General features: G+C 44.5%; 2 protein-coding genes across 26 annotated transcripts in view; both read right to left on the bottom strand.

The window, feature by feature from the left end:
- Window positions 1-8,302, bottom strand: part of LOC126980664 (zinc finger and BTB domain-containing protein 7A-like) — a 44,510-nt gene extending 36,208 nt beyond the window's left edge. For 13 of the 21 annotated variants that reach the window (XM_050830760.1, XM_050830769.1, XM_050830771.1 and 10 more), the window contains exons 1-5: window positions 8,147-8,298; window positions 5,237-5,334; window positions 3,891-4,511; window positions 3,477-3,731; window positions 2,158-2,271 (exon numbers count right to left, since the gene is read on the bottom strand). In XM_050830760.1, coding sequence (XP_050686717.1) covers window positions 2,158-2,271; window positions 3,477-3,731; window positions 3,891-4,511; window positions 5,237-5,317 — 1,071 coding nt within the window. In that variant the 5' untranslated portion in view covers window positions 5,318-5,334; window positions 8,147-8,298. Of the gene's footprint in view, window positions 1-2,157; window positions 2,272-3,476; window positions 3,732-3,890; window positions 4,512-5,236; window positions 5,335-8,146 lie in introns of all 21 variants that reach the window. The other 8 variants (XM_050830778.1, XM_050830777.1, XM_050830774.1 and 5 more) reach the window with 4 other exon arrangements.
- A 1,648-nt stretch (window positions 8,303-9,950) lies between these two features.
- Window positions 9,951-12,031, bottom strand: part of LOC126980663 (ankyrin repeat domain-containing protein 17-like) — a 35,557-nt gene continuing 33,476 nt past the window's right edge. For all 5 annotated transcript variants that reach the window (XM_050830752.1, XM_050830753.1, XM_050830754.1 and 2 more), the window contains one exon: window positions 9,951-11,666. In XM_050830752.1, coding sequence (XP_050686709.1) covers window positions 11,631-11,666 — 36 coding nt within the window. In that variant the 3' untranslated portion in view covers window positions 9,951-11,630. The remainder of the gene's footprint in view (window positions 11,667-12,031) is intronic.

The raw sequence follows: 12,031 nt of genomic DNA, 5'->3' as shown, positions 1-12,031 counted from the left end.
AATCGACAGATTTCTGCAACCACAGAAGGATCAACATTTCCTTACCCACAAGAACAAGCCATTCAGGTGCTGTGCAATTGCCAAGCTCAGTGTAACCAATGTACTGCCACTGGCAGACTGACTCACAGCTCAGTGCAGGAGCAGTACTGAGTTGATGGGGGATGCTGAGCAAACACACAGCAGGTGAAAAAGCTGTCTGGCCACAAAATTGCAAAGCCATCCATCCTCTTGACCCCAAGATGCCAACAATATCATGAGCAAAGGTTTCCAGAGATGCAAGTTTATGCAGTGAGTGTTTTGCCTTCTGGACAGCATTTTGTCCATATGATGGATATGCTTGTCTTACAATATGCTTTTAAAGTAAAGGTTGTGTTTCTTTCATCAGTATTTACGATAAAGGAAAAAAAAAAAAAAAAATACATGTACAGAACAATACATATTTCTCACATGATCCTATCACATATAATATCAATGATCAATGTCTACCCCAAAAAGTTAACTACAAGAGATACGCATTACACACAATCAAGGCTCAAACTCCACTCCCAGGCACCTCAGAATTTATACAAGTGACTGGTGGCATGAAAAGATTAGCTCTGGGGAGGACAAGATAACAAGTGTGTCCAATTAACAGCAATACCTTCATGAATATCCTTGATGGTGTGCAATGAAAGGATTCTATCAGTAACCACTAGAGTAAGGGAGGCAGCCAGCTTGCGGTGTAACATGCTTCGTCAACTCTTGGGCCCGGGCAGCACAGGAGACAATGTGGTGGTTCCCTTTGGTCCCCTGTGAGATTATGTTCCTGATCCTGTCATGCAGTAAAATGGTTCCCCTTGATCATGTATAAGCTTCTATATGTTTCTCTGATCCTGTATAGTACTTTGCATTTCTCTGACCCTATTTGGTATTGTTTCTCTGATCTAAAAGAGTAGTGTGTTTCCCTGATCCTATACGATGTGGTGTGCATTCTTTTTGATCCGGTGAGTGGACGTGTTTCTCATATTCTTTAAGAGGTTTCATTTTTCACTTGATACCCTTTGAGATTCCTTATGTGTTCCCTTAATGACTGGGAGGCTCCACATCTTCAGATTAGTGCTTCCCTAATTCACAGGGAGGCTTCAGTGCTTCACCTTGACCCAGCATTGCCAGATTATCGTATTCACCACTTCATCTCTATTACTTTTAAGCCTCAAACTCTCATACCTACACAAATAACGATAGAAAATTGAAGTTAGCGTTAAAACTCCTATTTATTAATGTTTGTTTGTTTGTTTTTGCATTCGTTATTGGTCAGAAACTACGAAAATGCAACGCTGCCTTGACCCTCTTCCTAAAGTACTGCGCATCTTTGTTCCTCTGGTTCCCTTGTATGTGTTCTCCTTTCCCCGGTGTTCCAGGCTGACTTGCTGTGTTGCTCTTACATCCCTAACTAATATTGGCTCCTCTGATCTCCCTGTGAGGCTGTAATAGTGTCCCTGGCCACTAGAGTCTTGGAGTAGGCAAAGGACACGGTGCAGCGGAAGAAAATGCGAGTGGCGAGTTTGGTCAATGTTGAGTGAAAGGTGACGGAGAGGACGGAGGAATTTTGAGGATAAAAGAAAAGTAGTAGAATGATAAAAGTACAAAACCTGCTAGCCATAGTGTGTGTTAAATTGATCTCTTGTGCTCCCTTGTGCCCTCTGAAAGTTTTCGTGTTCAGGCCATGAGAATCTCCCTCCCTGCCTACCACCACCACCACCACCATCTGGCTCTTTGAAAATTGTACTCTGGGTATACTCACCTGCTTGTGTTTAGATCAATTATTCTGATAAAGCTTTGTTACTACTTCAGCAGAGTATGGTAATATCACCTAAACCCAATTCCTGACTATGCTTACTGACTGAACGAAACTCAATCCAAGACATCGTTAAAAATCTCAAGTAGGATAAATTTTAATGAATTTTAGCTTCTTTTTTCTGAATTTTGTATTTTGAAGTCATTGCACGGAGTATACTTTTTGATTATATGAGAAAAACCAATGTTAAAGCAAATCCTTCAGACCAGAGAAACTTGCAAATGAGCACTGAGGACAACATGGCAGTGGTGACAGTGGGCTTGGCTGGGCCGGGCTCAAGATGGCTGCCTCCCGGGGTAACAAATGGGGACAACACTCACCAGCTGGTGTGCCGCTGGGGCCTGGGAGGGCGCGTGAAGGTCCTGGGTTCCCTCGGCCCCTGCGTAGCCCTCCAGCCCAGAGAACCCGGAAGGCATTTCGCCCCCACCCAACCACTGTGGGAGAGGAACACAATGGATTATTTTTTCTCCCTATGAGTGGGGCCATAACACCCATGGGCTATACACTGCAAGTCTGTTAGTGGCCGAGGAGGTTGTCATGGTGCCACTCTAGTTTACACATCTATATCTGTCTCAGTGTTGTCATATTTACTTAGTCTTAGGATGACACTATGGACACCAGGAGGGATGGAGGGAGGGTGTCTGAATTGCCACCTCTCACACTTTACAAACTTCAAACTCAAGTACTTTATAGATGAAGAAAGGAACTCAAGGTAATTTTAAGTAAGAAACCAGAGAAATGAAAAAAATACACCATGTAGACCCCTTTTCCTACTTCTTTCAACGGACAATTTTCATTATTCTCAAGAAACTGCTCTCAATTTTCCTCTTGATCAAAGCTGCATATGGGTAAACACAAGAGCAGTTCAGGAAAGCTAGTCTCCTTATATATATATGGAGGAAAAAATAATAATAATAATAAATAAAAAATAAAAAAAAATTCAAATGGAGCCACATGAATATAAAGTGAAAATAGATTACTTTAATCATGGAAAAATAAACAAACAACAATAAGACAAACAGTAGCCACACAGCCAATACCCCAAGCACCTGCCTTCAACCACACCACCACAACCACCAATAAGCTGAAAAACATCCCAACAGTCCAAAGTTTTTCATGGAAGGGGGCCGACAAAATCTCCCGCACTTAAAAATCAGTCTGTCTCCCGAACTAAAAAAATCAGTCTGTCTCCCGAACTAAAAAATCAGTCTGTCTCCCGCACTAAAAAATCAGTCTGTCTCCCGCACTAAAAAATCAGTCTGTCTCCCGCACTAAAAAATCAGTCTGTCTCCCAAAATCAAAAATCAGTCTGTCTCCCAAAATCAAAACTCAGTCTGCCTCCCTAAATCTCTCTCAAAAAAAAAAATAAATAAATAAATAAATAAATAAATAAATAAAAAATAAATAAATAAATAAATAAATAATAATAATAATATCTCCCCCCCCAAAAAAAATTAATTAATCTGGCTCACAATATCTCCCAAAATAAAAAATAAATAATCTGGCTCACAATATCCCAAAAATTTAAAAAATCAGTCTCCCCCCCCCAAAAAAATCAATGTCTCCCAAAATCAAAAATCCTCCAAATTAAAAAAATGTCCCAAAATCCCCCAAAATAAAAAAATCAATCACCACCCACCGTTTGCATCCCTGAAGGTCCCGCCAGCGCCTCGACCACGGCCTCAGGAATGGCTTGGTGCCCAGGGTTGGCCTTGGGCTCGTACTTGCCGGGTAGAATATGGTCCTCCTCGCCCCCGCCCCCCGTCGCCGAGCCATCCAGCCGAGAGTCGCTGCCCACCGACGCGTAGTCCATCCCTGAGTCCATCAAGTCCTCCTGCCCGGTGTCCTCCTGGTCTATCATCTCCTCCTTGACTAGAGTTTCGTCCATCATTACCTGTGTGCAGGGAGAGCGGACCTTCAGCGTGTGCGTGCGTGTCAGTGAATGAAGGGAAGACAGAAGGATGGAAAGAAGGGTTTTATTGCTGACATGAGTGCTAATTCAGATGGCGGTGCATAGGAATGGGCAAACCTCGCTACCAGGGGCAACACACACCTCTACTTGTGGCGGCGTGGGGGCTGTGTGACTGGCGGCAGAGTGGTCCCCCATCCTGTCTTCCCCAAGCCCATCCACACCCCCATCGTCCCTCTCGTTGGCACCCTGATCCCCCCACTGGCTGTCACTCCGGGACCTTAACGCCGGGTGACTGTCTTCCCTATCGTGTAGCGGGGAGGGCCTGGGGGATGACGGGGGTGATGGGGAGGAACGCGTCCGAAGGTGTGTGTGGCTGTTGCTTTCCTCCCGTCTCCGTCTTTTAGGGTGTGGGCTGCTGCGGTCGTCTGAGGAGTGGTGGTGGTGTGAAGACGCCCCCCGCCGGACGCCACCGTCAGATATGGGTGGCTCATCTGGTACAGCCAGCCCCTTGATCCTGAGAACCTCTGCTGCCTTAATTAGTCGGCCCAGGTTGCTCTGCGCCACGCTGACGGCCCCCTCATACATGTAGCAGAACAGGGCCTCCAAGTCGCTGCGGTTGACATCCTTGAGCACAATGACAGGGTGTTTGCAGGGCGTGTTCTCAAAGATCTTTTCAAAGTACTCGCTACACGTAGACAGGACCAGCTTGTGTACGGGGTAGAACTTGCCCTCACACGCCACTGTCACGTCTGTATACCGCTCCTGTGCAGGGGAAGTCAGGAAGGGAAGATAGGCATCAGAAACATTCCTCCTATGTGTGATGGTGAGCTGTCTCTTGTACTATTCACTACTAATACTAATGAGTCAACTATTACTATTATGGTGATGTCCACGAATATATCATTACTATGCTTTTTTTTTGGTTGGAAAAAAAAAAAAAAAAAAAAAAAAAACTATTCCACATTTCCCCCCAAAATAATAAACTAAATTCTTAAGCCAATTTACTTATTTCTTACACCAAAAATAACTAAAGTTGGAAAGTTTTGTTTAGTCGGCGCAACATCTGAGGTCATATGCCAGAGAAAGACAGAAGGGGAAGGAATTATAGGAGAAGGAAACAGATCCCAGGAGACGGGACACAACCCCCAATTAATACCTGGTACTCATTTACTGCTGGGTGGACAGGGGCGTAGGGTATCGGAAAAGCCACCCAAATTTTTCCACTCCACCCGAGAATTGAACCTGGGCTCTCTCGGTTGTGAGCCGAGTGTGCTAACCACTGCACCACGAAGCCCCCCCCCCTTAAAAATAACTACTGCAACACTATAAAATCCCCCCAAAAATCAATATGTAAGATAACTAACATTCTCAAGACAATTCATTTTCATCATTTCAGTTCACATGTGAAATTAAAGTAGATGGAGACTGGGTCAAGGGTAAATATAGCCTGTGTGGACGTGCTACTGTGTGTCCGGCCCTGCCCTTACCTTATCTCTGAGTGTGGCTAGTATGTGGCAGAAGGTGGCTCTGTGGTTGTTCCAGGATAATGATAACATTCCATCTGCCATCTTGGAGGTCTGGGCATCTGCAGGGGGAAGGAAAAAAAAGTTATTGACTCTGTAGATGTGAGTAAAGCTTAACCCGGTAGCAGCGCCGGGCCAAATTTGTGGCTTTACCGTGTAGCAGCGACGGGCCAAATTTGTGCCATGATATAACCCCCCCAAAATAGATGATGCATAAACTGATCACAAATGCTTCAATATATATTATGAAATGGTTTGTGTGAGGTGATTTTTTCTCATTTTTCTCGCTTAGAAGGCCCATTAAGAAACATGATCCTCGTTGCTACCGGGTTAAGACATGACAACCTAACAAATGGAATGCTGCTATCCTGCCTTGGCTTGGCATGGTATTGTGCTGCCATACTTAATCCCCAGACCCTGAAACGGAGAAAAAAAAATCTTGAATGGTCTGTAAAAGCTTTATTATCCCAGTGGCTCTCAGTACTTAGTTTCCATATCTTTAGTTTACATTGCTGTTAAAAGCTCCATTAAGTTCTTGATGTGTCTATTTTTTTTAACAGTGCTTTGATCCTTGTCCCAGATCATTGCTGGACGAGAAGAGTTGCTATAATAATTGTATCTCCCTTGCTGGTTTTCACTTTGACAGCTATTTTTTCATTGAAGTCATGAAACTGCTGGAGAAATTTCAATGCAGAAAGTGCACCATCTGGCATCTTGTGACTTTTGCAGATATGTAACAAACACTGCAGCAAAGATATCTTGGCTGTTTTGACCCTGGATGGACAGGCTCAACCTCTAGATTATTATTAATATATCTTTTTTTTTAATGTTTGGCCTGCAGTGCCAGTAGGCTTTAATGATGGGGCCTGTTGGTTGGCCCCAGTGGGTCAGTGACACAGGCGTGTTTTACAGTGGCACCATTCTTGCTTTACTTATGCTGACCACCAGAGCTCCACTTGATCCTCTTGAGAGTTTTGGTAGAGTCTGGGTTAGTAAGTGGTCATGAGGCATCAGGACAGCACGTGCCTCACTACGGCTAAAACCCAATAGGAGGATGACTAATACAGGTGAATAGCATGTAACCTAACAGAGGGGCTCCGCTCCCTTTAGTTTCCAAATTGTCACATTGGGCATATTATCGCTATTATCTACTTCAGAACATATGAGGCCTTAAAATGTCAAAATCCCAGAAGTACACCCGCCAGTGACAACCAGCGGCACAGTGTGAAGCATATCTGGTATTTCTCATAAACAATTAAACCTAACCTCATCTAATCCGACCTGACCCAACTACTAAATCTAACCTATCCACACCTGACCTCTGTTACGCTGCCAAAATGTGATACCGATAAGCAAATAAATCCCTACCTAGGGCCAAATAAAAAAGTTGGAAAGTTTTATTTAGTCGGCGCAACATCTGTGGTCATATGCCAGAGAGAGACAGAAGGGGAAGGAATTATAGAAGGAATTATAGGAGAAGGGAACAGATCCCAGAAGACTGGACACAACCCCCGATTAATACCTGGTACCCATTCACTGCTCGGTGGACAAGGGCGTAGGGTATCGGAAAAGCCACCCAAATTTTTCCACTCCGCCCGGGAATCGAACCCAGGCTCTCTCGGTTGTGAGCCGAGTGTGCTAACCACTGCACCACAAAGCCCCAGGGGCCATATCAAAGTAATATCTCATGAATGACTGATTTTCGATGGCATAGAAACATGGCAATGTTGTATGTGCACAAACTATCTCATCTGCAGGAGACGGGTGTACTTCTTGAGTAACACCCTAAAAACACGAAAAAACAACTATTTAAAGGGGGAAAAAAAATGGGTAAATGTTCAGAGAGTTGCCCATCTCAAAATCTGATACATTGGCTATTTATTTCAGGCCAAAATATTGTGCTTTTTCATTTGGAGATGGTTTTCTTTTTCGGAAACTACTAAAAAGTGACTTAATTATTGCAATTTCATCATCTGCCACCGCAAAATAGCTCACAGAGGGTTTAGGGTGGAGGAACATTTTTAAACTATACCAACCGAACTTTACAACCTAACAGCTAACGGGCGGCTTCACCCCCCCGTTAGAATAGAATAATGAGATCTAAGCCATGGCTAGGGTGAGAAGTACCACAGTGAGATGGGCAACCTTCTGAACATATACCAAAAAATGAATAGGAAATGGCAATAAGAGAAATACCATGCACCTAACCTTATCTTATTGGTGAATGTAAAAGCACAAACTACTTCATCTGCAGGAGACAGGTGAATATACCTCTAGAATAACACCCAGAAAACACGAAAATGAGCCTTAAAAAAACAAATAAGTGTGAAAATTAAATCAATAGGAGACCGCAATAAGAGAAACACCATGAACCCCGCCTGCCACGGTGGGGGGAGCCTGCACCCCACTCCCACCGGGGGAGGGGGGGCGTCAACTCCAGGGGTGACAATGTAATATAGAAGCCAATGGGGAGAAAGGAGCATGAGGGAGGAGGAGGAGGAGGAGGGAAGGCTGGAAAAGGAGACGAGGAGAGCGAGGCGGCCATTGTGGACCCATTGCCTTTGTCTGCCTCACGCCCACCCTTGCCCACCGCCCTCCTCCCCCCCCGACGCCCTCACGCCCACGCCCACCACCCAGCCTCCACGCCCACGCTCCAGCCCCCTCCACGCCGCCCATGCACACCACACCCACACTAAAATCCCCCTAATTACACCTGAGGAAGGGCCGCTGACATTGCCATACAAATAACACCCCGCTGGCCTGGAATAAAGGGGTAAAATAGACTCCCAGCGCCGCCATGTCCCGCTCCCTGGTGTTAGCATGCTTGTTATGGATAAGGGGATATATATTCACCTGTGGACAAGGAATATTTACCTGGTTATCGGTAATTAAGAGGGACGCCACGCCAGGCCGGCCGGGGCAGGAGGAGAGGATTCTATGCGCGCGCAGGGATGCCACAAGCTCCCACATTATTGCCATTATTTCCCTCATGTCGCCTTATTTCCTTGGGTTTTCCTGTTAGTTTGGTGGATTTGAGAAGCATTTTGCAATCTCAAGTGGCTATGGTGGGGTGGGTTAAGTGGGAGCCTAGATCTGCCTGCCGTAGGTTACTGTTACATTATTGCCAGTATTTCCCTCATGTCGCCTTATTTCCCCGTGTTTTCATGTTAATTTGGTGGATTTAAGGATCATTTTGCTTTCTAGAGTGGTAATGGGGGTGTATAATGAGCCCAGAGATGGATAATGAGGGTATATGAAGCTGAGGGAGGGTTGGCTGCCATGCTACCACCATATTATTGCCATTATTTCCATCCTGTCGCCTTATTTCTCCGTATTTTCCTACTGATTTGATGGATTTAAGTATCATTTTGCTTTCTAAAGTGGTAATGGGGGTGTATAATAAGCCCAGAGATGGATAGTGAGGGTGTATGAAGCTCAGGGGAGGGCTGGCTGCCATAAGTTACCATCACATTTTTGCCATTATTTCCATCATGTCGCCTTATTTCCTCGTGTTTTCTTACTGGTTTGATGGATTTAAGTGTCCTTTTCCTGCCTAGAGTTGTTAGGGGGTGTGAATTAAGCACAGGGATGGATAATGAGGGAAATGTAAGTGGTTAAGTGTGGGTGGTTGGGGGTCCATGAGTGGCCATATGCTTTTTCTCCTTCCTTCATGGCAGACCGAAAATCCATAACACATTGTCATTATTTCCATCATGTCGCCTTATTTCCCTATGTTTTCCTACTGGTTTGATGGATTTGAGGTTCATTTTGCATTTTAAGGTGGTTATGAGGGTATATAACGAGCCCAGTGATGGATAATAATGATGTGTAAATGCTAATGGATGATCAGTTAAATTTTTGGTTATGACTTATTAGGTTGATGTAAATGTCTGGATATATAAAATTGTCAGTCCATTAAATTAACTAGATACGGGGCTGCACGTCTAGACTAATATATTATTTCTTGAGTTTCAGATTTTGGGATATGCGAAGATGTAATGAATTAAGTGGTTATATGGGGGTATATAATGAGCCCAGTGATGTAATTAAGTGGTTATGGGGGTATATAATAAGCCCAGTGATGAATAATGAGGAAAATAGTAGTAGTTTTAAGTGTGGATGGTTGGGGGTCTATTACTAGCTATGCCAATGATAGCGTTGTTAAACTATAAATGAAATCCACCCCCCACCCCCCTTCTTTATATGGCCATGATTCCCTGTTCCACCAAGCTGAGTCCACCGGCCACCTCAGACACACCAAATGGTTGAGGGGCGACTCCATGTGGCAACCATAGTGCGCGCGCGGCTCGGGCGGCAAATGGGCCCGCCCGCCAAATTTGAAAGTGCAGATTCGCGAGTAGTATTTGCAGAGTTCACATTCTGCTCGTTTTATACCATACCACTTTCCTTATCATATATATAGTTGTTACTACTGCACATTCTCATGAAAACAGCACCAGTAATGACTCCTGGACAGAATTGATGCCATGAGTATGAACTAATATGTAAGTTTTGGACTAATGTATGTGATTTTACATTTCCATCTTGGTGCACTTAGTGATTCTTAGCACAAACCTCACTTACCATTGCCTTAACATTTGGTATACCTTCATTTCACCTTCAAGCAGCTAGTTTTATTGAGTACTTATATTTTGTCAGGGTAGGGAATGTGTCTGAATATATGTCATTTACTTGTATCTGTATTTCCACCAGTTATACAAAGCCCTTATATTTCTTGAATTCATAAGGAATAAAGTACTTTTAAGATGTGGGACCCTCCTTTGAGTACCCAACTTTTACAGGTTGTTTTTTGATATTTTTGAATTAAAACTATAAGGATTTAACTATTTTCCATGTATAATTCATTAACAACCAAATACAAAGAATAAAACCACTCCATCCAATCTCCAAGATGTGGCAAATAAAAAGTGAGAAGTCTGAGGAAGGTGTCAGCAGCCTATTTTATAATGTTCCATGCTAGGGCTGCACCACAACACTACCCTCCCTGGGTCCTAATTCTCACTCCCTCCTCTTCGGCACTACACACAAACTCCTTTATTTAGCCATCATAATCATCGTGCAACCAAGAACCTACAAGTGATTTACTGCAATGAATCTATCTTGCAAGACAATATTTTTCAGAAATACAACAAAAGCAGGTTTTTTCCCTCACAGTGAAAAAAGCCTCAACAGCAGAGCGACCCAATAGGCCCTGGAGCCTCAGGTCCAACACCATGGTGATGCAGCTCTGGAGGGTAAAGAATGAACTTTCTGCCTGATAAATTTTTAATGTTTCCACATAGTAGGTGTGGATAGTTAAGCTTTTATTATAATTACTGCTGCATATACAAGTACGACCTTGGAGCAGGCGGCGGTGTGGTAGCCGCTCGTCACCGAGTGGGTGTTGGCGAAGGGGAGGTGGGCAGCGGGGCGGGGTAGGGGAGGGGGATGGAAGGAATGCCAAGGGTTGCTCAACTCAAGACAATACGTTGCCTTCTAGTGACTTGACTTGCATACAATGAAGTAAACACAAGATTGCAAACGTGAGTGTATGAAGACCCCAGCGTGGGTCGAACCAGTGACAAGCCGACTACAAGCGGTCATCAGGGGCTGCGGGCGTGGGTAGGTCAAGTGGGGCCGGTCTGCCCATCCAGGCCAGCAGCATGTTCAGTGGGCAGGAGCAGTGTGTGCCCAAGTGCACTACTGGGCGGCCCTTGCACACCGCCGCCCCCGGGCAGCCTGGAAGGGGATGGGCTGCTCAGCGGGGTGGCGGGGATGGCCGCACGGGACAACGGAGTCCTCTCAAGTTATGGCGGTGGTGGTTCGAGACACCACCGGTAATATCCTACCAAGTTTACGAGGCCACCCATGAGTTGCATCATAATGCTACCAATAATCCTTACGTGGGCAAGCAACAAAATCTCATAACCATGTCAACACGAGTGACACCACAGCGATTGCATATGAGGTTGCCTTTAAACCTTTGAAAACATTAACAGTTATCATACATCACTCAATTTTAAAGTGGCACTTTAAAATGCTTTAATGACCTAAAATATCGGTACATACAGGTACCATCCATGTAATTCTTACATCTTGAAGAAGCAATTTCACTGAGTTTACATGTCACCCAAACCACAAGGACTACAATCAAAAGCATGTAATTTCAGAAGATTTTTGAGGCAAGCAGATCTGTCGAGGATGATGAAATATGCGGAGTGAGCAATGAGAGTGCCGGCCCGCTGCTGCTGCTGCTGCCACCATTCCTTAAGTCACTGGTGCTCTGCCTTGCAACCAAGTACCTCGCACCACCACTTCATACTGCTGCTGCTGCTTCCTTCACACTCGAGGGGTAGTCTTACATCTGCTGATTCATGTCACCCCAATTCCATAACTGAAGGAGCAAAGGGGCACAATTTTAGCTCTACAATCATACACGGATTGCTGCCTGTACAAGATCAATGTAAAGTCTTCATGGTTTACTGTTGAATGCTAGTGAGAGAAGAGTAGCAGATCTATGATGGAGTGGCAATGATGAAATCACTTTGAATGGAGCTTTGGATATAACTTGATAAGTATTGCTATCTAGGTGACAGCTAATGAAGGCAAACCAGTAAAATTAAAGATGCATTCAAAAGGAAAAGATGTACTTGTAAGCTGAGAAAAAAATGTAAGAAGTGAAGCAAGGGGGGCCTGGTTTGTGAGGTAAGAATACTGAGTTGGGTGAGAGGTTCAGCAAACATCCGGCAAGGAGTTCAG

The sequence above is a fragment of the Eriocheir sinensis genome, chromosome 45 (assembly GCF_024679095.1).
Source record: "Eriocheir sinensis breed Jianghai 21 chromosome 45, ASM2467909v1, whole genome shotgun sequence".
Classification (NCBI taxonomy): Eukaryota; Metazoa; Arthropoda; class Malacostraca; order Decapoda; family Varunidae; genus Eriocheir; species Eriocheir sinensis.
This window is presented reverse-complemented; position numbering and strand designations above follow the sequence as displayed.